This window comes from Eupeodes corollae, chromosome 1, assembly GCF_945859685.1.
Source record: "Eupeodes corollae chromosome 1, idEupCoro1.1, whole genome shotgun sequence".
Classification (NCBI taxonomy): domain Eukaryota; kingdom Metazoa; phylum Arthropoda; class Insecta; order Diptera; family Syrphidae; genus Eupeodes; species Eupeodes corollae.
In genome coordinates this window covers 53,161,046-53,174,525 of record NC_079147.1, presented here as the reverse complement: position 1 = coordinate 53,174,525, position 13,480 = coordinate 53,161,046, and the positions used below count along the sequence as shown (strand labels likewise).

At 37.1% G+C, this 13,480-nt stretch overlaps 1 protein-coding gene across 2 annotated transcripts in view; it reads left to right on the top strand.

Annotated features, from left to right (window-relative positions):
• Window positions 1–13,480, top strand: part of LOC129938570 (synaptic vesicle glycoprotein 2B-like) — an 83,125-nt gene that overhangs the window by 49,737 nt on the left and 19,908 nt on the right. For both annotated transcript variants that reach the window (XM_056046209.1, XM_056046208.1), the window contains exon 2: window positions 3,983–4,723. In XM_056046209.1, coding sequence (XP_055902184.1) covers window positions 4,275–4,723 — 449 coding nt within the window. In that variant the 5' untranslated portion in view covers window positions 3,983–4,274. The remainder of the gene's footprint in view (window positions 1–3,982; window positions 4,724–13,480) is intronic.

The following is a 13,480-nucleotide window of genomic DNA, read 5'->3' as shown; positions in this document are numbered from 1 at the left end:
AAAAATTAAAAACCGAACAAAAATTAACAAAAGTTGGTAAAAATTGAATATGGATTCAAATATCTATTCAAAAACTTGAAAATTAGACTTCAAACTTATTTTATCTTATAAGAAATATTGTTTTAAGCATTCTGAAAGATGTTAAGAAAAATCGAATTGACAGTTTTTTTACAAAAAATAAAAACCTTAAAAAAAAATTTATAAAAGTTGGTAAAAATTGATTTTCGACTCAAATATCTTTTCAAAACTATAAAATATTGGCTTCAAATCTTATAGAAAATATTGTTTTCAACATTCGATAGAATTTTGAAGAAAATCGAATTGACAGTTTTTTTACAAAAAATAAAACTCTAAAAAAAACGATACTAAAACTTGGTAAACATTTACTTTCGACTCAAATAGCTTTTCAAAAATTAAAAATATTGGCTTCAAACTTATTTTATTTTACAGAAAATATTGTTTTCGATATTCAGTGATTTTTATATAAAAATCCAACAATCCGTTATTTCATAAAAAAAAAATCTATAAAAAATAGTACGCAAATTTGGTCAAAATTGATACGAGTACATATAGACAAACTTTTAAGCAAGACAAATTGACAGACGGGATGGGAAGTTATAAGTGTGGGTCACATCCCAGCATCTTTTTTGAAATAGTTTGACAGGATTGTGCACACTGATAACTCCCCATCACGTCTGTCGATTTGTCTTGCTTAAAAGTTTGTCTATATGTACTCGTATCAATTTTGACCAAATTTGCGTACTATTTTTTATAGATTTTTTTTTTATGAAAAAACGGATTGTTGGATTTTTATATAAAAATCACTAAATATCGAAAACAATATTTTCTGTGAAATAAAAAAAGGTTTGAAGCCAATATTTTTAATTTTTGAAAAGCTATTTGAGTCGAAAGTAAATGTTTACCAAGTTTTAGTATTGTTTTTTTTTTTTTTTGAGTTTTATTTTTTGTAAAAAAAACTGTCAATGAGATTTTCTTCACATTTCTATCAAATGTTGAAAACAATATTTCATATAAGATAAAATTATTTTGAATCCAATATTTCAAATTTTTGAAAAGATATTTGAGGTGAAAATCAATTTTTACCAACTTTTGTTAAATTTTTTTTTAGGTTTTTAATTTTTTGTACAAAAACTGTCAATTTGATTTTGTTCAAAATTTGACTGAATGTTCAAAATAATATTTCTTATAAGATAAAATTAGTTTGAAGCCTAAATTTCAACTTTTTGAAAAGATATTTGAATCGATATTCAATTTTTACCAACTTTGAGTAAAGTTTTTTTAGATTTTTATTTTGTATAAAAAAAACTGTCAATTCGATTTTTCTCAAAATTTTATCAACTTTCAAAAACGTTATTTTTCGTTGCACAAAATTGTTTTGGAGATGAAATCATATTTAAGTCGTAAAATTTTGTAGGTGACACATTTTTTTTTCAGTTTTTTGATTTATAAAAATACCGTTAAATGGATTTTTTTCAAAAAATATACTTGGTTGCTATCACGTTACAATATATTATATAAAATTTAATTCAAGTCTTATTTAGGTTAGCCCTTTCTGCATCTTTCTGCCTTATTATCTGTATAGCAAAATTTATTTGAAGTCGATATCTCTTCTGGTTCTTGAGCTATGGACGACGAAAAAAACGTAGCGAACGTACGGACGTACGGACGTATGAACGTACGTACACACGCACGCACAGACATCTTTCTAAAAATCTTTTATTTCGACTCTAGGGACCTTGAAACGTCGAGAAATGTCAAAATTTTCAATTTGACAAATCGGACCCATTATAATAACTTCGTATGGGAAGTTAAAAAAATGCAATACCCAGGAGTGATAGTACGCAAAAAAAATCAAGAAAACAAAATATATGACAGCGAATTCACGATACCTACAATACCTCTTTACCCTTCTTTATACCTACACTACAATGTGCAACCACAAAACTTGCCGAAAGTTGAACCAAAAATCAAATTCTGCGTATACGATTGACTACGTAACACCCAAATCAGGAGTCCATGACCTTACATCATACCACATACTAGAAAAAAAAAATATTTCTAAGAAAAGTCTTTTTTTTGTTGTATTTTCTGTTATTGTATACCGCAAGCAAAACAAAGAATACAAAAACTAAATGAGCCATGAGACCAACAACAAAAAAAAAATCTGAGAGAGGATGGGCGGGCGAAATTCTTTTGCAAAGAATTCTCTTCTTGAGCGCTGAGATGCAGTGGCATTCTTGGGAACTGGAAACTTCATTGTGTGCGTTTACAAAGAAATTTGTTGTTAAAAAATGCAAAATAGACCTCTTTTATAAAAATTAAATTAAATAAACAGTAGACGCAAGAACTTTTTACTTTTTTAAATAGAATAAACAAAATGCCAAAAAAAAATAAAAAAAATATTTTGGAATTATATAAGCTCCCGATCCCTCACAATTGCACCACAAATGTTGTTATATTGAAATGCATTTTTAATTATGTTGCGACAAATATTTTTTTTTTTCAAAATCGATAGTAAGAGTAATATATATGGTCCTTTTTTTTAAAAAAAAAATTAAAACTAAAAAAATAAAAATCAGCTCGCCCCATGAATTCGCAAAAAATATTGGAAAAAAAAGAATGCATTTTGGATTTTTTGTCTAAAAAAGTTACTATAACTATTTTAAAAAAAAAAAATTTGAAAGCAAATATCTGAACATATATTTAGAATTTGAAAAAAAGTTAAATTGACTTAGCTAGCTGTTATACTTTGGAAGTTTTATTAAATATTGCACCTATGCCACAATGCAAATTTGCCCTATTTTTCATAGTTTTCTACAATTTTTCTTGGAATAAATAAATAAATTAAAAAAAAAAAGAAAATCGATACTATTTATAAAAATTTATTGTTTTTTGGAAAAAAATATAAAAAAAATAAAAAATTATATTTTACACACTGCCCCATTGATTTTCGCAAGTAACTACCTGAATTTAATGATTTTTTAGTGATTCTAGTGCTGTTAAGGAACAAACAATTTTTTAAATTTTTTATTCCTTTATACATATTTAGCCCAATATATTTTCAATCAAAACCCGTTTATTTCGTTTAAATATTTAAAAAAATGTGAACGCTACAAAGCTAAGCGCAAAGCACCAATCAATTTTTTTGCATGCGACATGCCCTTAATTCAATCGATAACATTAAGTACTATTTCGACTTATAAAACCTCAAAGTAAGCCTAAAGTTGTGGCTAAATTGGATACGCAAATTAATTGCATCATACCATAATCTAATACGACTTATCTAATCCGTAAATACCCTAAATCATAAACACACGTTTCACAGTTCGACAATGGAATCGAAAGTCAAAAATGAATAATCTTTTTATACGTTTAACCTAATTCTCACGGATATTTGATTCTTTTCAAAAAAAAAAAACATCACTCATCGTGCGAGCCATGTGATGGGTCAGAGGTTAAACATATTCTTCGTCCATCCTTCAATTAATTTAGATTAGTTAAGTTATTTTTACACCAATAACAAAGACGAATTTCATCAAACTTATACACAGCTAGCTTGCAAATTACCTCAAAACGAAACACACCATCCATATACATACCACATTCCACACCCTCTATAGGCAAAACGAAAAACGAGCGAACTTTTCTAAAAATAGACTTTAATAGGTCTTGAGAGAGATAGTATAAAAACAATGAAATGATTATCCCTTGGGTCCTTGCTTGGTCCTCACTGTCCTCGTCCTTACCCTCATATGGTGGGCGCTTCGGTTTTACTACTTTTCTTGTTGACACACCTAATTAGCTGCATAATTTGTTTTCAAAGTGATGAGCTAGACTAGACTTTTGTTTTAGCTCTTCATTGGAAAAAGGAATAATAAAATGACCTTACGTAATTGAAAATAAGGATATACTTTATACTCAGCTCAAAACATTAAACAAGAACTTTTAATTTCTCTTTCAGATTGCTCAACGATAGGTATAAGCTCATAACTGAGCTAACTGAGCTATACACGCTGCCGTTCATTCATCGGAAAGAGCACTAAACTCAAGAGAATAAAGGTCAAGGACATTATTAAACTTTTCATACAAAAAGAAAAAAAAAAACAAAAAAAGAGGTCATATAGTTCCATAAGGGGAACTTAATTTTTCCCAAAAGGAACGAGGAGTCTATGACAAGTCAGCACGGAGTCAAAAATACCAAACCCTAACCTGTCAGTGCGGACGTACAATACCACAATTACCACTGCGGCGAAATGGGTAAAGAACGTAATGCAGGTGAGATCCTCGGCAAGGCGAACTGCCTTAGAGGATGTGTTTCGGGGCTGGACTTTATGGACGACACTGTTACCGATTACGAACAAGCTCTGCTCCATACAGGATTTGGAAAGTTCCATTATAATTTGCTGGCATTATGTGGCCTTATCTATATGAATACGGCAATTGGTGTGACAATTATATCGTTCGTCCTTCCGGTAGCAACCTGTGATTTTCAAATGACATCATCGGATAAGGGATGGCTGACAGCATCGCCGATGTTGGGCATGTTGGTTGGGTCGTATTTCTGGGGCTGTTTGGCCGATACGAAGGGACGAAAGAAGGTGCTGATTGCAACGCTGCTCGGCGATGCTCTTTGTGGACTAATTTCGTCGTTTTCGCAGCATTTTTTGTTTTTCTTATTAATTCGACTGCTAAATGGATTCAAGTGAGTAATTTTATATATAAGATTTTATTTATACATAGTAGTTACTTTTTTTTTTAAATTTTGCGAGCAAATTTCGAGTTGTCAAATAAAATATGCCATTCCTTTTAGCTCAGAGCATTTAGAATATCTTGCACACCTGCATTCAAATTGACTAAGTTATTTTGTTCAACAGTCGTTCTCTGTAAATATAATAAAGCAAGCTCTAGTCTAAACTGCTATCACTTTATTGATTGTTTTTCGTAAAAAATACTTTTTTTTATTAAATTTCTAAGTAAGTTCGGGTTAATAGAGTGCAGTTTAATATGTCACTTGCCATATAATAACATTTCTCCTGGTTTAGTTAAGATTCTTTAACTTTTGTAAAATTAGATAAGGTCTTATGAAATGGCTCAGAATAAAAACCTCCCTCAAATAAAAGTACATAATTAAAGTTTAGATTAGTGAGTGTATTTTTGTACGTTCCAATGCTGAAAATTTGTTATAGAAATGTCAAGAAAATGCCGCCGAGAACGTAAGAATCGAAGAAAGAAAGAACACTTGAAAATAAATTAAACAATTTATATCTTCAAGATACATTTTATTTCAAAGCTTTTGGTTCCTGAGAGGTATATTTTTTGAATGGATAAATTGTAATAATGGTTTGTACGATTGATGTTACGGAAGTGTGCTAGCTGCTAGGGATCTGCCAGGAAAAAAAAGAGAGCGCGCTTCATTTAACGCGCGCCTTTTATGTATGCCTTCCGAAGTCCGCAGAACTTTCGATATACTCTGCAATGAACTAAAAGATCTGGATATGCAAGATATAAACTATAGCTTTATGTAGGTAATTATCAAGCTGATTTTCAGGAAGGTAAAGATTTATTAGAGCTCCAAAAGAACGAATGAGATCTCGTCATTGAGTGGTTTAGCAAACGTTTTGATACGAACATACAAAAAACTCCCAGTATATCACCACCTACTGTCTCGGATGCGGATAAAATGAAAATATCCAAGTACTTCCTTTCACACAGATAAGATGTTCTATATGGTATGTATTCTCTCAAGATTCAATTTTTTGAAAATTATTGAAGTGCAAACATTCTCCTAAGGATTTTTCTTTGCCGTAAACACCCTTGAGTCTATAATCCTTTCCTGTGATAAGGCGCAGACAAGGCCGTAACACTAGTTCGAGTTTCAACTGAAGTTCTGGGGACGGGTGAAATGGGCTCACGACATAAACCAACAAGAACCAGAAGTTCGCTTGGCTGCAGCTATCCTCTTTGTTCACTTCAACGATTCCCACATTGTGGAATGTTTTTTCGCAAGTTTTCCTAGCCCGCTGCGACTTATCCTCCACCAGAGATTTTCTTTCATACTTATTCTCCTCCACAAATGAACTTGTCACCTTTCTCATATCTCCCAAATCCTTGTGATTTAACGGAGTTACCGGAAAATCTTTCTCCAGGTAGTAAGCGTATGCGTCGAACATATTTGTGGCGACGAGTTCGAAGACGCATCCCTTGGTAACGTCATTACAAACTATGAGCAAGTCTTTCCTTGGGGTCGTCACGCCAGTAGCCATAGTGAATTCCAGTTCCTCGCTTAACAAAGAGCGTTTGAAACTCTGGAGGATCATAAAAGAACCTCCAGAGCCGCAAATAGTCACCGGGGCTTTTATTCTCGACTTTGGAAAATTTTCAATATTCTGTAAATAAAAAACAAAAAGCAATAATTCTTATTTTGTGAGGAAAATGTATAAATAATATTGCTTACCATGACCAAATTTATTTCAAAATTAAATATTTGTTTTGACAACAGCCATCAGCTGTTTTGTTTCCATTAACTTGAGCGCTGAATGTTTCGAAAGGTTTGTTTGTTTAGTTCAACTTTGAATTGCAACTAGTTTTCGAGAGGTTTTATATAAAACTTGTGGTTTACGAAAACTTGATATTTCCGCGAAAACCGATATTTTCGGCCAAATTATCGAAAGCTCTAAAATTGAATCGTAAAGCAACCCATAGACATCACAATTGTTTCTGTGTGCAGATATTGTGTGTTGTATGTGGGCCAAAGCAGACACTTATCTCCGGTGTTAGACACAGAAAGAGAGTAAAATCAAAAGTTTTTGATTTTTCTGTGTCGGTGTCTCGATCGGTGTGTAAATCTTGCTTAAGCTAAGATATGACAATAGTCATGAAGGCTTCATGTATTAACAGTTTCCTATTAATTGAAAATGTCGATTACGATAAAATTGCTGAGAGGGTACGATGTGTCCTACCCAGCTCCATTAATAATTGTTTTATTCGGTGTATTGTGTCAACTGTGTTTGTTCTTCTTTTCATTTCTCAGTTGCTTATTCTCTGTATTGGGCGTATGTTTAAGAGAATCTTTTCTATAACGTATTATCTTATGTCACTATACAAGATTGATTTCAATATTCGTTTGTTTATTTCCTTATCTACTCATTGATCAAACGATTTTAACTTTCCCAAGTACACCGCAGTCTCCGGCATAGTCTTGTTTATCATTTTCCAGGAATATGTAATATTTTTTTTAGATTGCGGTCATTATTGTAGTACCCGTGGCATGATGGTTAGTGCGTTGGACTGTCAGTCGTTCTTTGACTTCCAAAGTGTAAAGAAGTGTATTTCATATTTTATTTCAAAGTTAAATTAGTGCAAGATATAATTAAAAAGTAAAGTTGGCAGTTTGCCACCAAAGAAATTAACAATCGATAGCTTAGTGGAGGTGGCGTCCGGAAGCAGATCCAAGGGTCGTGGGTTCGATTCCCAGCCGGAGGCAACGAAAAATTTAATTGCTTTTTTTCACAACAGAGAAATTGTCGATTTTATCTGTTGGGAAGAAAAGGAGATGGAGAAGGAGAAAAGAGCAGGGGTATCGAAAGATACCTCTGCCAACACATCGTTCGATGCTGCGGTGGTGCCAGCAGCGGTACCGCAAGTAACTGCAACAACATCAGGTCAGGCATCTGACCAATGGATGAAAGTAACAACAACCAAAAAAAGAAAAATCAAGAAGCATAGCCCAAATAAAGTGGAGAGGGCCAACTCCGCTAAACGGCGGGATATGAGGAAAGAGATGGAGGGTGGTAAAGGAGGAATTACCACCGAAAGTGAGTTCTCAGACTACGCCGAGTCTGAGAAAACAGAGTATGTTTCCGAAGGTGGAGAGGGGCTCTTCAGGTCTCCGAATATGCATTTAATCATATCGGAGCCAGAGCCAGTCCCGCCGACAACGAAGGCTTTGGAGGTAGAGGCGGACCTCCAAGAGGAGACAACGCTTGTAAAGGCCCTGCAAGCCAAACAAGCAAAAATAAGCCAATTTGAGGAAAACCTCAAAAAGCTCAAGGAGGAAATGGAGCCCCTCCTCAGCCAGTTAAAATTAAAACAAGAGGCGCGCCGACAACAAGAGGCAGCTCAACGGCAACAAAAACAACTGCAGCAAAAACAACTGCAGCAAAAACAACAGCAACAACAACCTCAGCAGCAAAACCAACCACAAACCAAGCCCGCTACCAAAAACACAGGAGCGGAGCAAAAGAAAAAACCGCCATCAGCAGTGACAGGCCCAAATGTTGAGGGCCCATCGACCTCAACTAAAGCATTGGAGCAGCAACAACAGCAGCAGCAGAAACAGCAGCAGCAGAAACAGCAGCAGCAGAAACAACAGCAGCAGGAACAGCAGCAAAAACAGAAGCAGCAACACCAGCAACAACCACAGCCCAAAAAAGAGAAGGTGCCACCAATAAGGACCTACCGGGTTGACCTGCAGGACCTGAAACAGGTATGTAAGTCGGCCACTAAGGGCAAATTTTTAATTAATATTTTAAATGAAAAAGAAAAGCGGTATTCGGTACAGTGCTTCTCACTGGCCGAATACAAACTACTTAAAGAAGTGCTCAAACAGGCCACCGCTGAGTTCTTCAGCTATACGCCTAAGAGCGAAAAAGTCCAGACGGTCCTTCTGAAGGGCATAAGTTCCTGCACGGAACCAGAGGAGCTCTTAGCTGAGCTCCGTCAAAAAGCCACGGACGATCTCGATTTTATCGGGGTCAAGCCGTTCACTACGGTGAAGTCCAGGCGAGAGGGTTATAGGCTGCCAATGTTCCTGGTAACATTATCGCCCCAAAGCAGTTTCGATAGTGTGAAGAAAATCAAATCTCTCGACTATCAAACTGCACGCTGGGATACATTAAAAAGGCACGACGGCATTTTACAATGTACTAACTGCCAGAGGTTTGGCCATGCCAATGCCAACTGCAATATGCAGTTGCGTTGTGTCAGGTGCGGAGAAACCCACAAAGTAGGAGAATGTAAGCTGGGGAATGAGCGGGTTGAGGATTTGACCCTGCTCAAGTGTGTCCTTTGTGGAAACCAAGGGCACCCGGCTAACTATAGGGGTTGCCCTAAGGTCCAACAAATGAAGCAAAAACAGGCCAGTCAAAAAGCCGAAAAAAGTCGAACAGTTCGACAGGCTCCAACACAAAAATTCGTGGATCCCAAATTCTCTTACGCCCAAATGGTGTCAGGGAATGGGAATACGAGACAGGCTCCACCAACGGTTGCCCCCAAGGCCACTGTGCCTAAGGCACCAGAGGTGCAGCCTGACATTGTAGCCTTGTTGTTGAGCATTCAAGGTCAACTAACAGGACTGCAAAGTCAGATAAAGGAGCAAGGCAAAAGGGTAGATCATCTCTACTCTTTGTTGCCTGGCCTGGCGCAATTTAGACCATAATGGGCGCGCTGCCGGAGACGCGCCTAAAAGTCCTAGCTGTGAATGTAAATTCACTGATTAGGATTGAACGAAGAGCCAATATGTTCCAATTGTTGAAAGACTACAGTCCCGATGTGTTTATGGCTAGCGAAACTAAGCTAAACCACAAACACAAATTGACTCATAAAAATTACAATATCGTAAGAAGAGACCGGCCCGACTCCACTCAAGGGGGTGGTGTCGCTCTCTTTATACGAAAAGGCATTAATTATAAAGTCATATACAACAATGAATTGCGAAAGCTCAAGACGCTAGAAGTTTGCGTTGTATGCATCTCTCTCACTCAAGGGAAGAGGATGTATATGATTGCGGCTTATGCGGCTGGAGCTCCGCAGGTTACTTACTTTGCTTCAGAACTCGAGATTCTTTTTAGGGAACTGAAACTGAGCTTGGAAGAAAACTATTTCATCTTGGCCGGTGATTTGAACGCAAAACATGAAGATTGGGGAAATCAACATAGTAATCCCAGAGGTGATCATCTTTTCAATTTGATGAATCTTTACAGCGTTGAATATGGCGTCGACCTGCTGGCTACTGAAAGGCCATCGTATCCAAGAAGCGGCTCCTTTCTGGACCTTTTGCTGTACGACACCAGACTGACAGTTACAGACAAAGTGGGTAATCACCCGCGAAACTGCTTACAGACAGTCGAGTACGACAGTGATCACTGCGGACTGGCTGCTGTAATGCAGATTCCGAACGAACGCGTGGAGTTGGAGGAATACGTTCCAACGCATTCTTACAATTACAGTAAGATGCGGTGGCCTCGTTTCACCAATGCCCTAGCGAGAGAACTTCGTTCGAGTGACATAGCCCCACCAAACAACAGAAACCTGACAAATACAAAAATCGACACTTACAACAGATGGACGAAACAATAAAACGACCGATGGAACGGACAATCCCAAAGTACAAAGAACGGGACCAAATGGACGCTTACAGAAACGCGACAATTGACGCACTACGTACGCACAAGAGTGGCTTACTGACAAGACTCAAAAACTTGTACAGACGACTTACAGACCCACGCGACTTGGAGGTTAGGACACTGAAATCGTCAATAAAAAATGTCAATCTGTTGATTAAGGAGAACTACAGGTTATCAATTAACAAGTACTGGGACCGCAAGATCCGGTCAGTTAATTCGAGTGACCCTAGTATGTTCCCCAAAATCAACAAGATATTCAGGAAGAAAAACGATAATGACCTTCCGTGTCTTAAACTCCAAAGAACTGAAGAGAACAGAGACGTACTCATGACTGCGCAAATAGATCCAGAGGAAGCCATCTTTGACGATGACTTTTACATAATTGAAGATCCGAAGGAAAAAGTGGAGGCGGTGGGAGCTGCCTTCCAGCAAGTGTACAAGGTGAATGTAAGCATTCGCCCCAACCACGACCTGGAAAACAGAGCCCTACTTAATCACTTTTACCTCCGTAATGATATCACACATTGGCGATCTGAGAACCGCGGTTTCATGCGGTTCAATGACGATTCCTTGGCAAATGCCATAATCGCCGAGCAAACGGGACCAAGTCCCTTGTTAGTGACGAAGGTTGAGCTTCAGCTCATCTTCAACTCAATAAAAAACAAAAAGTCAGCAGGTATCGATGGTATATCCAACGTTGTGCTAAGACATTTACCGACGGAAGCAATTGACATTTACACCACACTCTTCAACAATGCACTGAATAATGCATATTATCCAGTGCATTGGAAGACCGCTGTGGTTCATCCTCTCCCGAAAAAGGGAAAGGACAACTCCAACCCGTCAAATCTTCGGTCGATAAGTCTTCTTCCGAGCATCAGCAAAGTTTTCGAAAAAATCATTAATAGGGCTCTGACTAAGTGGGCTGCGGACAACAAAATAATTCCGGATAAACAGTTCGGGTTCAAGGCGGGTCATGACACAATTCATGCTGCGTCTAAACTCGTTTCTGATATCCAATGGAATAAATCAAAACAACAATGCACAGGTGCTGTTCTGGTTGATTTGGAAAAGGCCTTTGACACCGTATGGTTAGAGGGTCTTTACCTAAAATTGAGCAGGCTTGGCATTAGCAAGCCATTGTTGTATATACTTTATGATATGCTTAACGGTAGAAAGTTTGTTGTCAAAAGTGGCAATGTAACTTCTACCACAACATTCTCAATTAAAAATGGTCTTCAACAGGGAGCGGTGAATTCGCCGATTCTCTTCAGCATTTACACCAGCGATCTGATAGGTAGTCTTACAAAGGCAATTGCGTACGCCGACGATCTAATTGCGTACAGAACGGCCCGAAAGGTTGAGGTTATTAGAATTCTCTTGCAGCGTGATTTCGACAAGATTCAGCGATATTGCGACGACTGGAAACTGAAAATAAATGTCCAGAAGTCAGAGACAATTCTGTTCCGGACTCCGTTGGCTAGGGCCACGAGGGATACGTGTAAGAATTGGCGCAAGATGGTCATCGTTGATCTTCACGGGCAGCCATTGGCGAGCAAAAGTGTAGTGAAGTACCTCGGTATCTGGTTAGATCAGTATTTATATTTCGACAGACATATAAATGCTGCTCTGACCAGGGCCAGAGGAGCCTTCGCTCTGACGAAACGGCTGTTTTTTAGCAGTCGGCTTGACCCCAGAGTGAAGGTCATTTGCTACATGGCCCTCATACGGCCAATGATCGTGTATGGTTGTCCTGTGTGGTTCAACGTTGCCCCTTCCCAGATGGAGAAGTTTCGGGTGTTCGAGCGGCAGTGTTTACGACGCTGTACCGGCTTATATCGAACAGCCGAATCTTCTTATGTGCATTACTATTCCAACGAGGTCCTATACAACGGGGCTCGAATCAACAGAATTGACAATTTCGTGATAAAACTCGTTCGAGGTCACATTGCAAGAGCTATGTCTTCGACCAACAATTTAATTTTCGGGGCGTTCTATCCGAACGACGAGTATTTTGAGAGTGCACGCTTGAGCGGCTTCATTCCCCCAGAGGCATTCCTCTTTTTAGATAGATGCGGTCTGATACAGGATAGATTGGCAGTTCCGTTAATCTACCACGTCAGACGAAGAACCGTGGATAGGCGACTCCTGTACAATCGGGACGTCATGGCACAAGGCGGAGCAGAGCTCCTTCGGTTCAGTAGGGCTGTGTCCGAACGGGACCGAACTGATAGGGTGAAGCAGGTGGCTTCAATCGGCACTTGATATTGGGTAGTCGGGATGGGGTTTTAAGCCTTGGCCGGCTTACATACTTGTTTTATGTTTAGGGTTTAGTTTTAAGTAGAATAGGCATGGTGGCACGAAAAAAAAAAAAAAATTAAAAAAAAAAAAATAAAAAACAAAAAAAAAATAAAAAAAAAATAAAAAACATTAAAAAACATTAAAAAAAAAAAATAAATAAAAATAAAAAAAAAAAAAGACAACGAAATATGAAAAACAAAAATGTGAGATAGGTAGATTTGCTGCTGTGGTTGTTCTAGTTTTAAGTAGTTTATAGGTAGAATAGGTAGTTTAAGTTAGTTTTTAAGTTTTATTTAAGGACCTTATTTTAAGTAGTTTGTAAGTAAAAATAAATAAAAAAAAATGTTATTGATATTAGTTTTTTCAAAATTTTCTAATAAAAACAAAACAAATAAGATTTAAGTTGAAGTAAAATAGATCATAAGGCCGAAAGGCATTAGTAATTAGTGTTATAGTTTAGCTTAGAGTGTCCGTATGGGACCATTAAGTTAGTTGTAAGTTATGGATAATTAGGCTAGTTTTATGAATTTTTGTCTAGCTTTAAGATAGGTTTAAGATTGAATAATAAAAATGAATTTGAAAAAAAGAAAAAAAAAAAAAAAAAAAGTGCGTTGGACTGTAATGCAAGGGGTCTGGGGTTCAATCCCTGCCTGTGCCAACTTAATTTAAAAAAACTGCCTTGGAATTGACAATTTCTTCAAGAGTAATTCTTGTCATGAAAAAGTGCTTTCTCAAATTAGCCGTTCGGATTCGGC